This window comes from Scomber scombrus, chromosome 12 (assembly GCF_963691925.1).
Source record: "Scomber scombrus chromosome 12, fScoSco1.1, whole genome shotgun sequence".
In the NCBI taxonomy this organism is placed as follows: Eukaryota; Metazoa; Chordata; class Actinopteri; order Scombriformes; family Scombridae; genus Scomber; species Scomber scombrus.
Genome location: NC_084981.1, coordinates 22,704,769 through 22,719,491, shown reverse-complemented (window position 1 = coordinate 22,719,491; position 14,723 = coordinate 22,704,769). Strand labels below are relative to the sequence as shown.

Here is a 14,723-nt window from a genome sequence, read left to right as displayed (position 1 = left end):
GCTCAGCTGATTAATTTTCCCTTAATCAGATTATGAAGACCTATATGACTCGAAATTGACTTGAACTGCAAAGATGTTAAAAATGTTATTTTCAGTCTTAACTTTCTGAGTGGCAGCACCGGGCAGTCAAAATTTGATTTTGTTGTTAAGTTTTCTTGAACATTTCACTTACAACACATTTACATCACATTTCATGGAACTGGTTTTTATATCACTCACCTTCAGCTGGCTGCAGATTCCCCACCAGATGCAGCTGTTTTATCATTGCCAGACATGTCATCTTCTGCCTCCTGCAGGCAGGAATGTGTTACTTTAAGTAAAATAAAAAAGGAACATCATCATATCCATTAATAAAGTACACTAATAACGTAATACCGTTCTGGTGTGATTATAAAACACCAAATGAAAGCTTTTATTTCCCTTATTAAACATCTCACAACTGGTTACAATGTTAAAAATGTACCTTTTTATAAATTAGTTCACATGAAGTGTTACTATTTGGAGAAATGGTCATTTGCCTGCTAGTGGTTCCCAACCTGGGGTTCTGGACCCCTCTGATGGGTTCGAAAATAAATCTGAGTGGGTTTACAAGATGATTAATGGGTAAAAATTAAGAAAATTTGTTTTATTATATTTTAAATCACAAATGTTTTGTTTTTGTATGTTTTTAAGGCTTTTCTCAAACATTTGCTGTTTCCTTGTGAACTGAATACTTTCACATCTTCTATTCTCAAAACACAAAAATATGTAACTATACTCCAGTTCACAAAAAATAGCTGACAGGTTTAACATGTAAGTCTCTAACATAAGTCTCAAACACACAAAAAGGGGATATTAACAACTTTCCTTGCCTGTAGAAGGTGCAGGTTTCTTATTGAGTGCCCTAAAAGCTGTGAGAGTGAATCAGTAAGCAAAGTAATAGGACTCTGAAACCAAAGCAGCTGAGTGAAATTCAGCAATCATTTATTATTTACACCTGTGTTATTCCTGCTGGGACATGTCATGTTCATTTTCTCCCTCGCTAACCAGAAATGACGACCACAAGAGCCCACTGCTTCAGTTCCTTCTTTTTAATGTGTTAACCTTTCATCTCATAAATCTGTTACACTTCTGAAACAAAATATAGGCAATTATACAGTATGTAAAACAAACCCATTTTTATTTTACACTATATACATTTCATAACGTGTGCATTGCATTATGAAAAAAAAACAACGAAAAAAACAAAAGACAATGGTGATGTAATAGCGACAGAACAGAGCAGACTTATTGTGTTTTGTATGGGATCGGGAGGAGACCTGGATCAAACCGCTTCGGCAAATAATTCAGCTGATTTTTACATTAATCTGCTTGAAGCACCACACAGGTGAGCTTTACTGAGTGGACAGTCAGAGAGAGTACGTTGGTAATGCATGGCAAATTATCTGTTGCTCAATTTAGTCTTGTTTAATGCAACTGCAGAAACTTATCGTATCCACAGCATCTTAAAACAACACTTATGAATTATTTCCACACGTGATTTGACCCAGGGCTAGTTGAGGTTATAAAACACAGATTTCTTAACATTACAGCAAACCCACAATGGAAGGCCATGTTGGCACCTGCTTTAGGAGTCAAAAGAGCATAATTCAACCCCCAAATGCTTCATTTTATTCTGCAAAATGGACAGTTTCCCCCAAATTAAATGATCTAAAATGATGAACCCGATAGAAAAAAGAAAAAGTGAGATTTTAGGACTGCTTGTATCGACTGTTTTAAACAAAATAAACACATATCTGCATGAAGAGCTTTCTTGGGCTCAAAATAAATGTAAAGCAAAGGGGTGCTTTTAGGAAACAACAAAAAAAAAGACACTAAAAACCTAAATATAAAACCTTTTTTTTCATTTTCAGTGGAATATCTCATTCACTTTGTCTTCGTGTGATGTTTGAGCAATTTTGTGTTAACGGAGAGGACACAGACATGTTTTCAATGATACTTACTAACCTTATACACTGTTACGGGCTGTTCTTCCAAATCAGACAAATTCCTTTTTTTTCCTCCACATCTAGGACATACCATGAGGTAGACTCACTCGACTTGACTCAATCTAAATTTGGCCATAAAAAAATTTCAACGGCATATTTTGGCATTACATTAAAAAATGTATAATCCGTAAAAAATATATGTTCTTTGACATCCACCAAGCCCTAACGTAAAGGAATGTGTGATACATTTTTCACAACGATTTGACCGACCGAACATTAAAGTGTTCATCTTAATGTCTGACAACGTAAATAAGAGACTATGTAATAGGCTTGGCTTATTTCTTGTTGACACTGACTTAGACAAATTTATAAGAAAATAAGTTTGTTCAATAACCTGATCGTGTGAATACGACGTGGTTGCTGCTCAGAAAGTTTGGACAGTCTGTAATTATGGGTGTTGGCTAGGAGCACATGTTTTAGCAAAGTTAAGGTATTTTTTCACTTTCAAGGCAATTCAAAGCAATACCAAACTATTTCCATGTTTGGTTGTTACGCCAGTTTTTGAAAATATGCTCAGAATTGCAGCTTTGAGCTAATATCTTGACCTGAAAGCAGATCAACCCCAGCTGCTGCCAGTACAGTTGAGCTTTTTAGACATTTGTGGGTAAATTACAGACAGCTACTGGAGTCCTGTGAAGGTCATTAAAGAGAAAGGCCGTTTTTTAGCTCCCAACTCACTAGATGGAAATTCAATATGCTGTCTAAATGTCTTACAGGATTCAAATCTCTTGACATATGTTTCCTGGTGCAAAACAACAATCATATGGGCATTTTACACAAGTATAAGTAGTTTTCTCACAGTGAATACACGCTCTCTGCACTTAAATAGACTGTGCTTGTATTAGTCACTTCACTATGGAGTGAAATAGCATTTAGGGACATTGGTGTGATTAATTTCATTAAAGTCTGGAGGAGGGACATACCGCCATGCTAGCGAAATTTTTGTTTGAGATTGTGACATAATCGGCTTCCTGGGAAATAAAAATAATTGAAATTCCACTGTACACAAAGGTACTACGAGGTCAAAGAGGAACAGGGGAAAATCTTTTTTTAAATTATCAGTCCAGTTGCATGGTCTCGTGTACCATTTACAACCAACTTTATAATATTCAGTGATGAGTCCATACTGAGCTGAAATATTGCAATCCATTAACAATTTTCTCATTTAGTCTATTGCTAACCCTACCAAGACAATACTGTACTCGATCCTGCTTATTAAATGGATGATAGCTTTGTTGACTATATATTAAAATTTTCATCTTGTTTTTGTGTAACACTGCTTCATGGTGTAGTGTTGCATCACTGTTAGAGTTTGAATGGATATAGTGAGACGTAAAAACAGTAACAGTAAATCATCAGATGGCAGCAGAAGTATTTTTAGGGTGTGTATCATCAGAAATCAGGTTGTGCACTGCACCTCTCATGATATTTAGCTTCCTTTAACCAGAGATATCACTGTTGCCATAATAGTAGTCACTTCTATATCAAGAGTATATTATATTAATGATATCGAGGGTCACTAATTGATCTGGTGAAGTCACTAAATGCTGCATATGTATAGAAGTTCAGTAACTTTGCAATATTTTGCTTTTGTTTCTACTGGATATATTCTGTATTTTCTTTATTATAAATCTCAAAGCTGGTTGTTTCTGTTATAAGATTATAAGTCGATATCTGTAGAGAAAATGAATGAGAAAATGGGCCTCTTGAAAACTCAAACCCAAACGTTTCAGCTCTGTAAGATTTCAGCGTTAGCGATAGCATTTCATTTGGGTTCGGCTAAAAACTAGTGTTCACGTCCTCCGAAGCAACCTGTGTCACAGCTTGTAAAGGCTGGTAGTGTACTGCCACATGTAGACTCTCTATGCACCACACAGTGTACATCTACATACATGTAGTGTGATCTCTCATACAGACGCCGGCCTTTAAAAAGTCACAGAAATGGAGGCTGAAGTCCAAACTGAAAACTTTTACACAGAAATAAAAATCTGTAAAACGAGCTAAGGATATGTCCCGCTTCAGCTAGCTTCAGTCTGACTAGCATTTGTTGCTAAATTAGTTTCTTTCATAGTTCTTTCAGAGAAAGTTGATACATGATAGTTAAGTTTTCTGTCTATATTTTGAGCTAAATTAATATCTATTACTGTGTTTTTATGACTGTGTTTAAAGTTGAATACCCAGTACAGTAGTAGATAGTTTCTTACACAGCGGCTTGTTTGAGCTTCTTCTAGAAATGGAATCAATCAAACATGTGACCACCTCCTATCTGGATAGATATTTTTTAAGCAGAATTTTAAAAAATAATTCTTAAATTGTTTTATCACTTTTAGAGTGTAAGATGGGAGGTGTTTTCTATTCAAATGGTGTCAGATCAATCATTGTGGAATAAGTAAGCAAGTAAGTAAATTATGTCTCATGATTTATATATATCAGATGTATCGGATAAATTTAAATGATTTTTTTTCCTGTGTAAATTCAGCTTGTTTTTTTAATATCTGTTGGCGTCCGTTTCAAGAAGCCTCAAACAGTCACTACCGTCACTTGTTAAAGGCCAGATCTGTACACGATGCACTCGTATGCGCATATTCTACATCTACACACACATACATACACACACACACTGTGCATACACACAAGGTCATATATTATAATGACATCACATTTATTTATCAAATACCTCTTTCTCTGTGCAAATTATTAACATCAGTGGTTCAATAAAAAAAAAAGGATAAAACCAAAAAAAACGCCTTTTGATTAGGACAGCATTAAAAATAATAAAAAAGGATGATTTCAAAACAGGAAAAACAAACTCAAAAGGAACTCATAACGTCCGCTGCCCTGACGACAGTTTCTACGGTGCAAACGAGCAGGAAGTTACGATGGTGATGCATGCAGATGGAAAATGACCAATCAGTGCTGCTTCCTGTGTTTACTCAGTCCAATCCTGAGCTCCGGATCGTTATTAGGTTTATATCGGATTACTAAAGCTGTCCACCTGAGGAGACTGCCTGGGTCTTTGCTTCCTGACCTTTCCTTGTCACATGATCAGAGAACTAGTAAGTGAATTTATGCCCCTAACCCCACCCCCCTCCCTTCACTTCACCATGCCCGTCTGTCTCTGTTCGTCTCCACAGTTGTACAGAGCAACTCTACACACACCTATCTACACGACCAGTCTTTTTAGTGTTCGTCTCTGTCAAAAAAATACTACATTTATATTTACAACAATTAAATAGAGGTCAATTAAGCACTTGTGTGGTGTGGTGACGGGGTATCAGAATTCGATGCTAGCAGAGGTGGCGAAGCTTTTTAGTCTGTTTTCTCTTTTTATCCTTTTTTTTCTTATTTTTTTTCTTAAAACACGTAAAACAGGAAAGCCATCCTGGTTGTTAAAGTTACATCATGCCACAATAAATAAAGGTGTAGTTTTTTTTTGTTTTTTGTTTTTAAAAAAGGAAGGAAAGGAAGGAGGAGACAGATGAAAGAACAAAGAACAAGAGGAGGGAAGGTTTTCTGTGCAAGATGGCTCTTCTGTGAAGCTCTAGCGCTAGTAGCAGTAGCAGTAGTAGTAGTAGTATGTGTAGAACTAGTAGTAGAAGTAGTGTTGAAGTCAAACTTCTGTGCTGGATGCGATTTTTCCCAGTATGCATTATGCAGGGGGAAGGTGGGTGGTATCAAGAAGGATTCTAGGTTGAAGTCGCTCTTTAACAGTGCAGAGAAGAGATCAGACTTTCAGACTATTTCTACCCAAATTCAACCATTAGGAGCAGAATCTTAGTCTCGGACCAGCTTTTCTTTTAAGCCCTCGCCTTGTCAGAAACTGGTCAACAACCCTCTGCCGTTCTACAACACACTTAACTAACACACATGTAACACTGCGGCACATTTTCAATAAACTGGAAATCCACATCTGCACCCACAAAACTGCTTGTCTCCCAGTCACACTTGCAGACAGGCCCGGGTGAGAAGGTGGAGGTTTGGGTGGGTAAGCGGTATGGTTGTGGGGAGGGGGGTGAGTGTGTCTCCCGGGTTGCTCACTCCCTCATTTGCATTAGTGGTAGGCTGTTTAGAGAGTGTGTTCACTTGTGTGTGTACGTGTGTGTGTCTCAGTAGCTGTTTTCATGGCCTGCCAGGATGTAGAGGTTGCTGTGGGCTGTTGGGTTGTCTGTAGGCCGACTCTCCAGCACCACCACCCTGTAATACAAACACACACACACAGGCAAAACACACACACACACACACAGGTACACACACACACACAGGTACACACACACACACACACCATCATGTTTAGTTTCAAGGAAAGGAAGCAAAACATTCAATCAGTCTTAATTTTGCTTGTAAATCCCAGAAAAATGAACAGCCCAGCCTTCTTCAGCAGTTAGCATTAGTTTTTTCCCCTGATAAAATAAATACAAATCTGAGCAATCAATAGAATGGAGACATAGTAAAGACTCAGGATATATTGGAGCATTTTGTATAGACAGCCAGCAACCCACACAGGATATGGTCAAAGCCTATAAAAGCCCTGTTATTTGTATATTGAAAAAAGGCAGCAGAGGGAGATGACACTAAGCCCTTCACAAAGTATACTCCCTGAGGAAAAATGTGAGAAAGCTGTTAATTTTGTTTCAAAGGCTCACACATTCACACATCATAAATCAGCGAGATTACACTGTTGAGTAATAAGAAGGCAGAAACCAAAATGATCCAGTCTATACCAAAGTAGTTCCTGAGCAGCTCAAAACTATTAGATTCTGTGCAAGTTTTGCCAATACCAGACAAAAAATGCACAGAAATTACTCATACAGATAATATTGGTGTTTATGCTCTCATTACTCAACAGGTAAAATCTTAAAAGATGTTGGTATATTTCCTCAGACACACACTCTCTCTTCCTCTCAAACAGCCTTGATGTTCCCGATCAATAAATAGAGGTGCAGATTCCCGATAGAAAGAGGTAGAGTTTTGGGCCGGTTGTGGCCAGCGAGTGTACCTGGGCATAGCGAGGTCTCTGTCGTTTGGATCTCTAGAGTCAGCATTTCTTCAGTGATAAGACATCAAAGAGGATGTTAACAAAGACCTAACTCTGTGTGTGTGTGTGTGTGTGTGTGTGTGTGTGTGTGTGTGTGTATGATGTGTATACAGTGAGGAGGAGATGAATGGTTGGTGTGTATTTCTGTTCTCACCTGTCCGATCCCAGTAGTCTGAAGATGCGTGTATTGTCAGAGATCTCCTGGGTGATCTGAAGAATATTAGAAGAAAGAGAAAAAGAGAATCATTAAGTCATAATCAGAGCCGGACGAGTTTAGACAGCATGCTAAAAGCCAACAGAACTAAAAGAGAATTTAATTCTTCTTCTAAGTGAGGTTGGGGATGATTTTTTAGATGCATCAGAGATTCATATGTCCATAGTGTGAAATGAAAGTGTTTGAAATCAGATTTTGTGCAGCCACTAGACTAGATGTCAATGCAATGTTGGTCAACTATAATTACATTAAAATAGTGATCAGTATCCGCCCTAAAAAGCCGGATTGGGGCACCCCTACTCATAATATCACCCTATTTACTTTAGTTTAGCAGGTATGAAAAACCTACCCAGACTTCTAAACAAACATTATGCTCCAGTAATCTTTGTACATTATGGGAATTCAGCAGTTACAACAGTGGTAATAAAAATCCTATTGTAGTCAGAGATTTATTAATTAACATCCTGCCAAAATAGCAGGAAGTGACCTTTATTACACTTAAGACATGGTTAAAAGGTCACCCGTAGTTCCCTCTTTTCTCTTATACAGTACTCAGAGTATCAGTCTCACTTCGTTGGTCTTGAAACTCCTTCCCTGCATGCCGTGCCTCCAGAAAGCCAGCACGCTGTCTTGGAGACAAACTGCAGAAACAGGAATAAAACATAACAAGGATTAGGATTTACAGATAAGCCTGTATTGGATAAATCCACTGTTCAATTCACGTTGCATTAACTCTAAGAAATGTCCCTCATTCTTTTATTTCATGAGGTTTGGCCTGGAGCCGCATTTTCTCCATTTTATGTTTTTGTGATTGAAAATATAGAAATGTGGCTCATTTTTTCTTTACCTATGGATTCGATCTGGAAGTTGAAGGTGAGCTCAGCTGACAACTTCCTGCTGGATTTCAATCTGCCTTGGAGGTTCACTATCTTTATACACCCTGAGAGGGAGCGAGAGAGGAGGATTGGGAAAAGAAAAAGGAAGCAGCATGAGTAAAAGTCTGTTAAAACCATTGCAAAAGCTTCTGCAGTCTGACTTAAAAGTAGTTGAAGCTGCATAGTGCAAAAGCAGAGAAGTGCAAATATCTGTGTGTGTGTGTTACTCACTGTCGAGGCAGACTAGGATAGTATCTCTCTCTAGCTGCGTGACGTGGATCACACACGTTTGTGGTGTGTCTGCAGAGAGAAAGATGAAAACCAGAGATTTATTTTGGGCTTGATACTGTGCACAACATCTGAAACATCTCTGTAATGTTTTCCATTCTGATCAAATTAAGTTTCTTTAGTTTAACACAGAAGAAGTGGTCACTCTGTTCTCACCTGCTTCTGTGAACCAGGAGGAGGTAGAATTGGGGTTGACGGTGCCGAACCTGACCACCTGGTTGAGCTCGGTTCCTTTACTGACCGCCACACAGATCAGAGGGTAAGTCTGCTCCGGGACCACCAACATCTCAAAGACCTCCAATGGACATGGCAACGGGAAGTCGATGTTCTGTTGGGAAGATGAAGAAGGTGAGAAAGGGCTGCTATCATAGAGCATACTGACATCTTTTAAAGACAGGACAAAATAAAACATGAGGAGTTTTGAAGAAAGCAAAAGTCACACTGACTTTGATGAGCATGAACTTCTGCATGGACTCCACCCACTCCAACAGCATGACACTGGACTGAAAGGCTCCACATAGGTACTTATGGCCTGTGTACGGGTTGCGCACTGCATGGAAACAAAAGCGTGTATCAATCATTTTGAAATTTGTATCATGGTAACACTTAACGGTGCACAACTGTGATTTAACACTTATAACTTTCAATAATTACTGATGAGACTAGTCTTAAAAACTGACATGACATGTTTTCTGTGGGATATTACAAGGTTTAAAATCAAAATAACATCGTGCCACTTTTTCTGAGATTATCATTCTGCTGACTCACCTACGCAGCACTTTTGGCACCCTTTAGTGTCTGGAATTTTATTGGACACAGCAAACTTCCTATAAAGAGACAAACAAGGAAATCCATGTCATTCCAAAAAGCTATTGTTTTCAAGTCAACATCTTGTTACACAGATTATTAATATATGGATCTAAATTGTAAAATGTTTTGCTTTCTATCACTGAAAGAAAGATAAGAATGATTAGTTTTCAGCAGACCAAATGACTTCAGTAACAGGAAATATATTTTTTGTACTGGCTGATAGGTTAGACCTTCTATTTGGAGAGTTACCTGGGAATCATCTTATCAGGCAGTTTGTGTGTGGGAATGGCTACTGGTAACTTCTGTAACTGTCTGGCCTGTTCGAACAGACCACTCAGATTATGAGAGTACAGCTGGGAGGCTTTTCCTGAAATAGAAAAAGATTTATTTATTTATTTATTTTTTAAAAAGAGTTATCGATGCTGATCTAGGATGCAAGAAGAAAGAACCACCAATAATAATGGTCAATAATGGAGACAAACATGTTATTGCTCACCAGATATGGAAAGAAGACAATTGTTCATGACATACAGCCAGGTGCAGCGTCGAGGGAAGAGCTGCACATATGTACAAAGTAGAGAGAGAAAAATGAGTCATAGAATGAATATTATGTTTTAACACAAGTAATTTATGATTTAATTAAATGTATTTATGACTTATAATATAATTACAATAATTATTCCCAAAAAATAAGCATCTTACGATACATGGAAAGCACCATTATTTAGGAATTACAAACACTTGGAATAAAAGATGCAAAACCAAATATAAAGAAGGTGGAAGACATTTTCATACAGTATATTATTAATAGTGTATTTATTAATGCGTGATCAACATTTCTCACCTGCTCCATTGATGTCTCATGCAGCTCATTAAGGTTTAGTGTGTAAATCCCCTCTTCAGCTCCAAATATCAAATACTGGTCTGAAATACACGCACACAAACACAACCATTTGACCTCATATTAGAGAAAAATAACAGCTCACATTACTGGAAATATACTCCTGCTGTGAAGGTGATTTGATCCAGGAATTACTAACAACATATTCATCACCCTTTATCTTGATTGCTGTTCATTACCTCTGGTGTCAGGGTTGATCCAGGAAGTGGCACAGTGGATCTTCAGAGGGCAGCCGTTGAACACCTTGGAGAAACATGCACCCATCTGCAAATGAGAGGAAGAGGTGAATAAATGCAATTCAAAGGATGCACTCGACAGATTATTTGGGGAGCATCTCTGTGGATTATGATGGTGAAACGGGTTAAAAGTTTGACATCCTTTAAGTGTGTTTTTGCTCAAAGAATTAAATAATTATGGAGCTGTGATGAGATCAAAACATGTCCTGCAGTGTTGTTAAAGCAATTTTAAAGTAAACAGTTTGCTGTCCATATTTGATTTATTTTCTCTGGAGACTCAGCTACACATCTTTTTATTGTATAATAAAACAATAATTTTCTAAGAGAGTACAACAAGAGACTGTTACTTACATGGACTTTGGGTGTAGGTGGGAGGCCATTGCTGATAGGCTTCTAAGACAGATACAAAGACTGGAGTAAGTGTATGATTACGGACAATCATGGTAAAACACTATATGGGAATTCTTATATAAAACTATAATAAAAACAAGCAATTTGATCAAGAAGGTAATATTGACATTGATGGTACACTTTCAAGGGTTGTTTTTCTTATAGCAGCCAACATCAGTGGTTTGAAACTCCACACATGTAACTGTTGAGTTTCAAACCTCAACAGTGGCTTGGAAATATATGGGTTGCAATGAAAAAATGAGGACATGTACCTTTGAAAGGAGATAATGATTTTGTTTTAGTTTTTGTCATTGCTAACATCCACTGTGTGCCCAAATCCCCCCCTTTCTCCCCTGATTGATCAATAGGAGTCTGTAGTGAAGCAACAAAGACGTGATCCCTCACTGGTTTCTAACCCACACATTACTGCAAACTATATGGGAGGTCATGAATTTCCCCCCCTCTATGCGACATCAGTATGTGCATTATTAATAATTTTATTAATGCTGTCATTAAAAGCAAACCAATTGCAAACTGGAAAACTCTTGTTTTTCTCATGTCTTGTCTGCTTACCGGCACGTCCTTCTTGTCTTTCCGTATGGGGACACTAGGTGGCATGGTGGACTGTCTCTCTGCTGGACTGTCCCTCTCTCCATTGTGTGAAGAGTTCAGCCCATTGCCTACGACAACAGATACAAAACTCAATGTGTGTTCGAGCTGACGGAGAAACTGATAGAGAGAGTGTGTATGTGTGTTTGTGTGTAAGGGACAGACAGAGAGAGAGAGAGAGAGAGAGAGAGAGAGAGAGAGAGAGAGAGAGTGTGTGTGTGTGTGTGTGTGCAACTGTGTTTTTTACGAAAGAAAGTGAGTGAAAAAGTAGAGCAAGTGAAACAGAAAAAAGACCGCAGACACACTGTATGACATTTTCTCGTACACAATGTCAATGAGCAGAATCTAAACCCGCAGGACTGAAGACACAGAGGAGAGTTTAACGTAAACAGTAACAAACTACCAGGAGCAAGGAGGGAGGGAGGGAGGGAAGGAGGGAGGAGGCTAGCAAGAAGAACACAGAGGATCAAATATAGTCATGAGCGAAGGAAGCTGTGAATGCACCACATACAATTGGCCAATTTGTAGTAATAGCTGGTAGGTTTGTCTACTCCTAACAGTACTGGTGAGTAATCGACACTGTCCAAACACTCTATATAGTAAAATAATGTTGTTGTTTTTTACAGTAACTAAGCTCTGTGGCTATGTTTAGAAATATTTCCTGTCATGACCGAGAGAAAAACATCCTCACACACATATATGCATTCACACAGTGTAACCCTGTGCAAGCCCTCTCTGCAGAGGGCTTAATGAACCAGTGATTCCAGCATGACTGTATATTTTGTTCTACTTTTTGTTTTCCATCCAATTAAAAGGGTGACGCTGATTTATTATTTTTTTTCTTACACTATAATTAACCATATTTTCCAATCTGTTTTTCATATATCTGTGATTCAACTCATCTCCTTCGATTTCAAAACTAGTGGTGACCAAAGGAAAACTATTATCATGAAGCCATCTGAGTTTCCAAGCACAACATCTTATAAACACCCCCACCACCACCACCGCCCTCCCCACCACCGCCACCACCAACCCCACCGCCCCCGCAGAGAAACTGATGTCAACCAACAGCCATCTTGTCAGGACCAACATTATCTCAATTAATCTAGTGAGCAAAAAGTTAAACTAAACTAACAGATAGACTGCTGCTTATACTATAGTCCTGAGATTCAATTCAAGGTGGATTTAACACAATTACAGCTTCAGTAAATCTAAAAAAATGCTCTTTCCTTGAATGAAAATATAAAATGTATTGTTGCAGCATTCTTAAAGTGCTGAAAGTTACCTTTAGTGATGTCAACAGGAGAGAAATTAGACACATTTCGGAAATATTGCAGTCATACTGGAATAGTTTTTTTTTTGCTGGATGCATTTCTTCAGAGTTATACTTATGAAGGTTAAATTAAAACTTAAAGCACTGGCTCAATAATAAATGCTATTGTTTGAATGTGTTCCTTGATGCAGGGTTTACTTGTGTTTTGTTACTGTTCAATAAAGGTTGAGTTAAGATTTTAAATGTGTAAAGCTGCACACTGGAACAAGAAATACCAATTTTAATAAAAGTGAATCAAATAAATGGGAAGAATTTGAGTTTAAGATGCATCTAAATCAGCCAGGACGATGTTTTCTCCTCTTCCTTCTTCCTCCTAGGAAGTGAGGGGGAGTGGTAGCAACAGGCGACTAACTTTTGATTGATTGGGTTAAACAACCAATCACGCTTGACAAAAAAAAGACAAACAATCATATTAGGCGGGAGCTGATGGATGAAAAGAAATAAAAAGCATAAAAAAATATTAAAGAAGCACTATTATTAATGAACTCATGGAACAAATAAATCAGACTACGAGACTGACTAATGGGAGACCACACAATCGATCGAAGGGGATGACAGGGTCTGCGGACACTATCAATCTACCAATTGGCTGCTCTTACTCTCTTCCTCCTCTTTTTCCTGCTCCTCTTTCACCTCCTTCAGCACCTCCCACGCCTCCTCCAGCTCCTCCTCTGTGTGAGGCGTGTGGAGCCACTCCCAGAAATGTCTAAAGCTCCCATCATCCTCTGGGGCAGAGTTTTCGACGTCCGTGCACTTCAAGCTCTCGTTACCTAGGCTGCTGCGGCGGTGGGGCGGCAGCTTCGGGGGCGGGGGCCGCGGGGGGACGTTGGAGGCGGGCTTGGCGGGGCTCTGCGTCTCTGGTACTGGACAGCGTTTGATGGTCCCTCCCCCTCCGCCGTCGTCCTCGCTGTGTGATTGGCTATCATCATGTTTTAGCTGTTGCTGCGGCTGTGACGAGCAGATGGACTTGGGCTGGAGGGAAATACAGATGAGGACAAAGAGTGAGCTCATATTTCAAATTCAGGGGAATAAAATGTAACAGAATGTGATTATCTGTGTTTTATGGCATTAGTTGTTCATACCTTGGGAGGAAGGGGGGGTGGGACCTTTGGTCTCATGATAGTGCTCGATTTACTGAAGAACGAGAACATAAAAGAACTGAGACTTTGCTCGATAATACACTCATAAAAACGACAAAACTGCAATTTATTACAAAAATGAGCCACAATGTAAACAGTATAAACATTTGTCAACATGTCACCACTAAAGCTGTGGTTTAACTTGCCATTTAAAAGCTATATTTTGCTTTAATCTCAAAGGATAGATTCTCTTAATATCACATCTCCTCTCTCAGTAGCCTTAATTATTCTAAAACTACTTTCACCCACAGAGGTTCACATGTGTTATTATCCATTTCTTTGGTGAATAAACTGGATCACATCAAGGCAAAGAAGTGCAATGACACTTAAACCTTACAATTTCAAAACCTAATCTTTGAAATCTCAATTGAGACATGAAAACATACTTTATGAAGTGATCTTAAATAGAAACTTGTAAATGACAAGTATAACCACAGCCTGACACTAAGCGAGACAGATGTGGGAGAGCTGCTTAAAAAGGTGATTCACTACATACAAAGTGAGACTGCCACACTAAAGATCAGATGGAGCATGTGTAAAGTCTTTGAGAAGTGTAGTGCTGATACTGAAAAATGGAGAAATGTGACTGTAGCCAGTGTTGCTTCAAGTATTCCACACATTTCAAGGAGCTCCAACACTTTAAATTGAACACAATATTTAATCGAATGTATTTGCTTTTCTCATTTGATTCAAAAGAACAAACATTTTGAAGCTTTTAAGCACCTCTTAATACCTTAAAAAAATGATAATCTCCAGCAGACCAGCACTACATTCACAGAGACTTTATCCATTCTACCTTCTGGAGCTACTTGTTAATGACTAACGAGGAACAAATCTGAACACAGAAATCAAACTGGACAGAGGCT

General features: G+C 38.5%; 1 protein-coding gene across 11 annotated transcripts in view; it reads right to left on the bottom strand.

Moving 5' to 3' along the window:
• Window positions 1–1,061: 1,061 nt before the first annotated feature.
• Window positions 1,062–14,723, bottom strand: part of LOC133992030 (mitogen-activated protein kinase kinase kinase kinase 3-like) — a 47,118-nt gene continuing 33,456 nt past the window's right edge. For 4 of the 11 annotated variants that reach the window (XM_062430679.1, XM_062430683.1, XM_062430682.1 and 1 more), the window contains 16 exons: window positions 13,801–13,852; window positions 13,318–13,690; window positions 11,350–11,456; window positions 10,738–10,779; window positions 10,330–10,414; window positions 10,094–10,173; window positions 9,746–9,806; window positions 9,499–9,616; window positions 9,208–9,266; window positions 8,886–8,989; window positions 8,596–8,767; window positions 8,383–8,451; window positions 8,124–8,216; window positions 7,847–7,917; window positions 7,217–7,272; window positions 1,062–7,071 (listed from right to left, as the gene is read on the bottom strand). In XM_062430679.1, the coding sequence (XP_062286663.1) occupies window positions 6,882–7,071; window positions 7,217–7,272; window positions 7,847–7,917; window positions 8,124–8,216; window positions 8,383–8,451; window positions 8,596–8,767; window positions 8,886–8,989; window positions 9,208–9,266; window positions 9,499–9,616; window positions 9,746–9,806; window positions 10,094–10,173; window positions 10,330–10,414; window positions 10,738–10,779; window positions 11,350–11,456; window positions 13,318–13,690; window positions 13,801–13,852 (1,732 nt within the window). In that variant the 3' untranslated portion in view covers window positions 1,062–6,881. The remainder of the gene's footprint in view (window positions 7,072–7,216; window positions 7,273–7,846; window positions 7,918–8,123; window positions 8,217–8,382; window positions 8,452–8,595; window positions 8,768–8,885; window positions 8,990–9,207; window positions 9,267–9,498; window positions 9,617–9,745; window positions 9,807–10,093; window positions 10,174–10,329; window positions 10,415–10,737; window positions 10,780–11,349; window positions 11,457–13,317; window positions 13,691–13,800; window positions 13,853–14,723) is intronic. The other 7 variants (XM_062430688.1, XM_062430689.1, XM_062430681.1 and 4 more) reach the window with 6 other exon arrangements.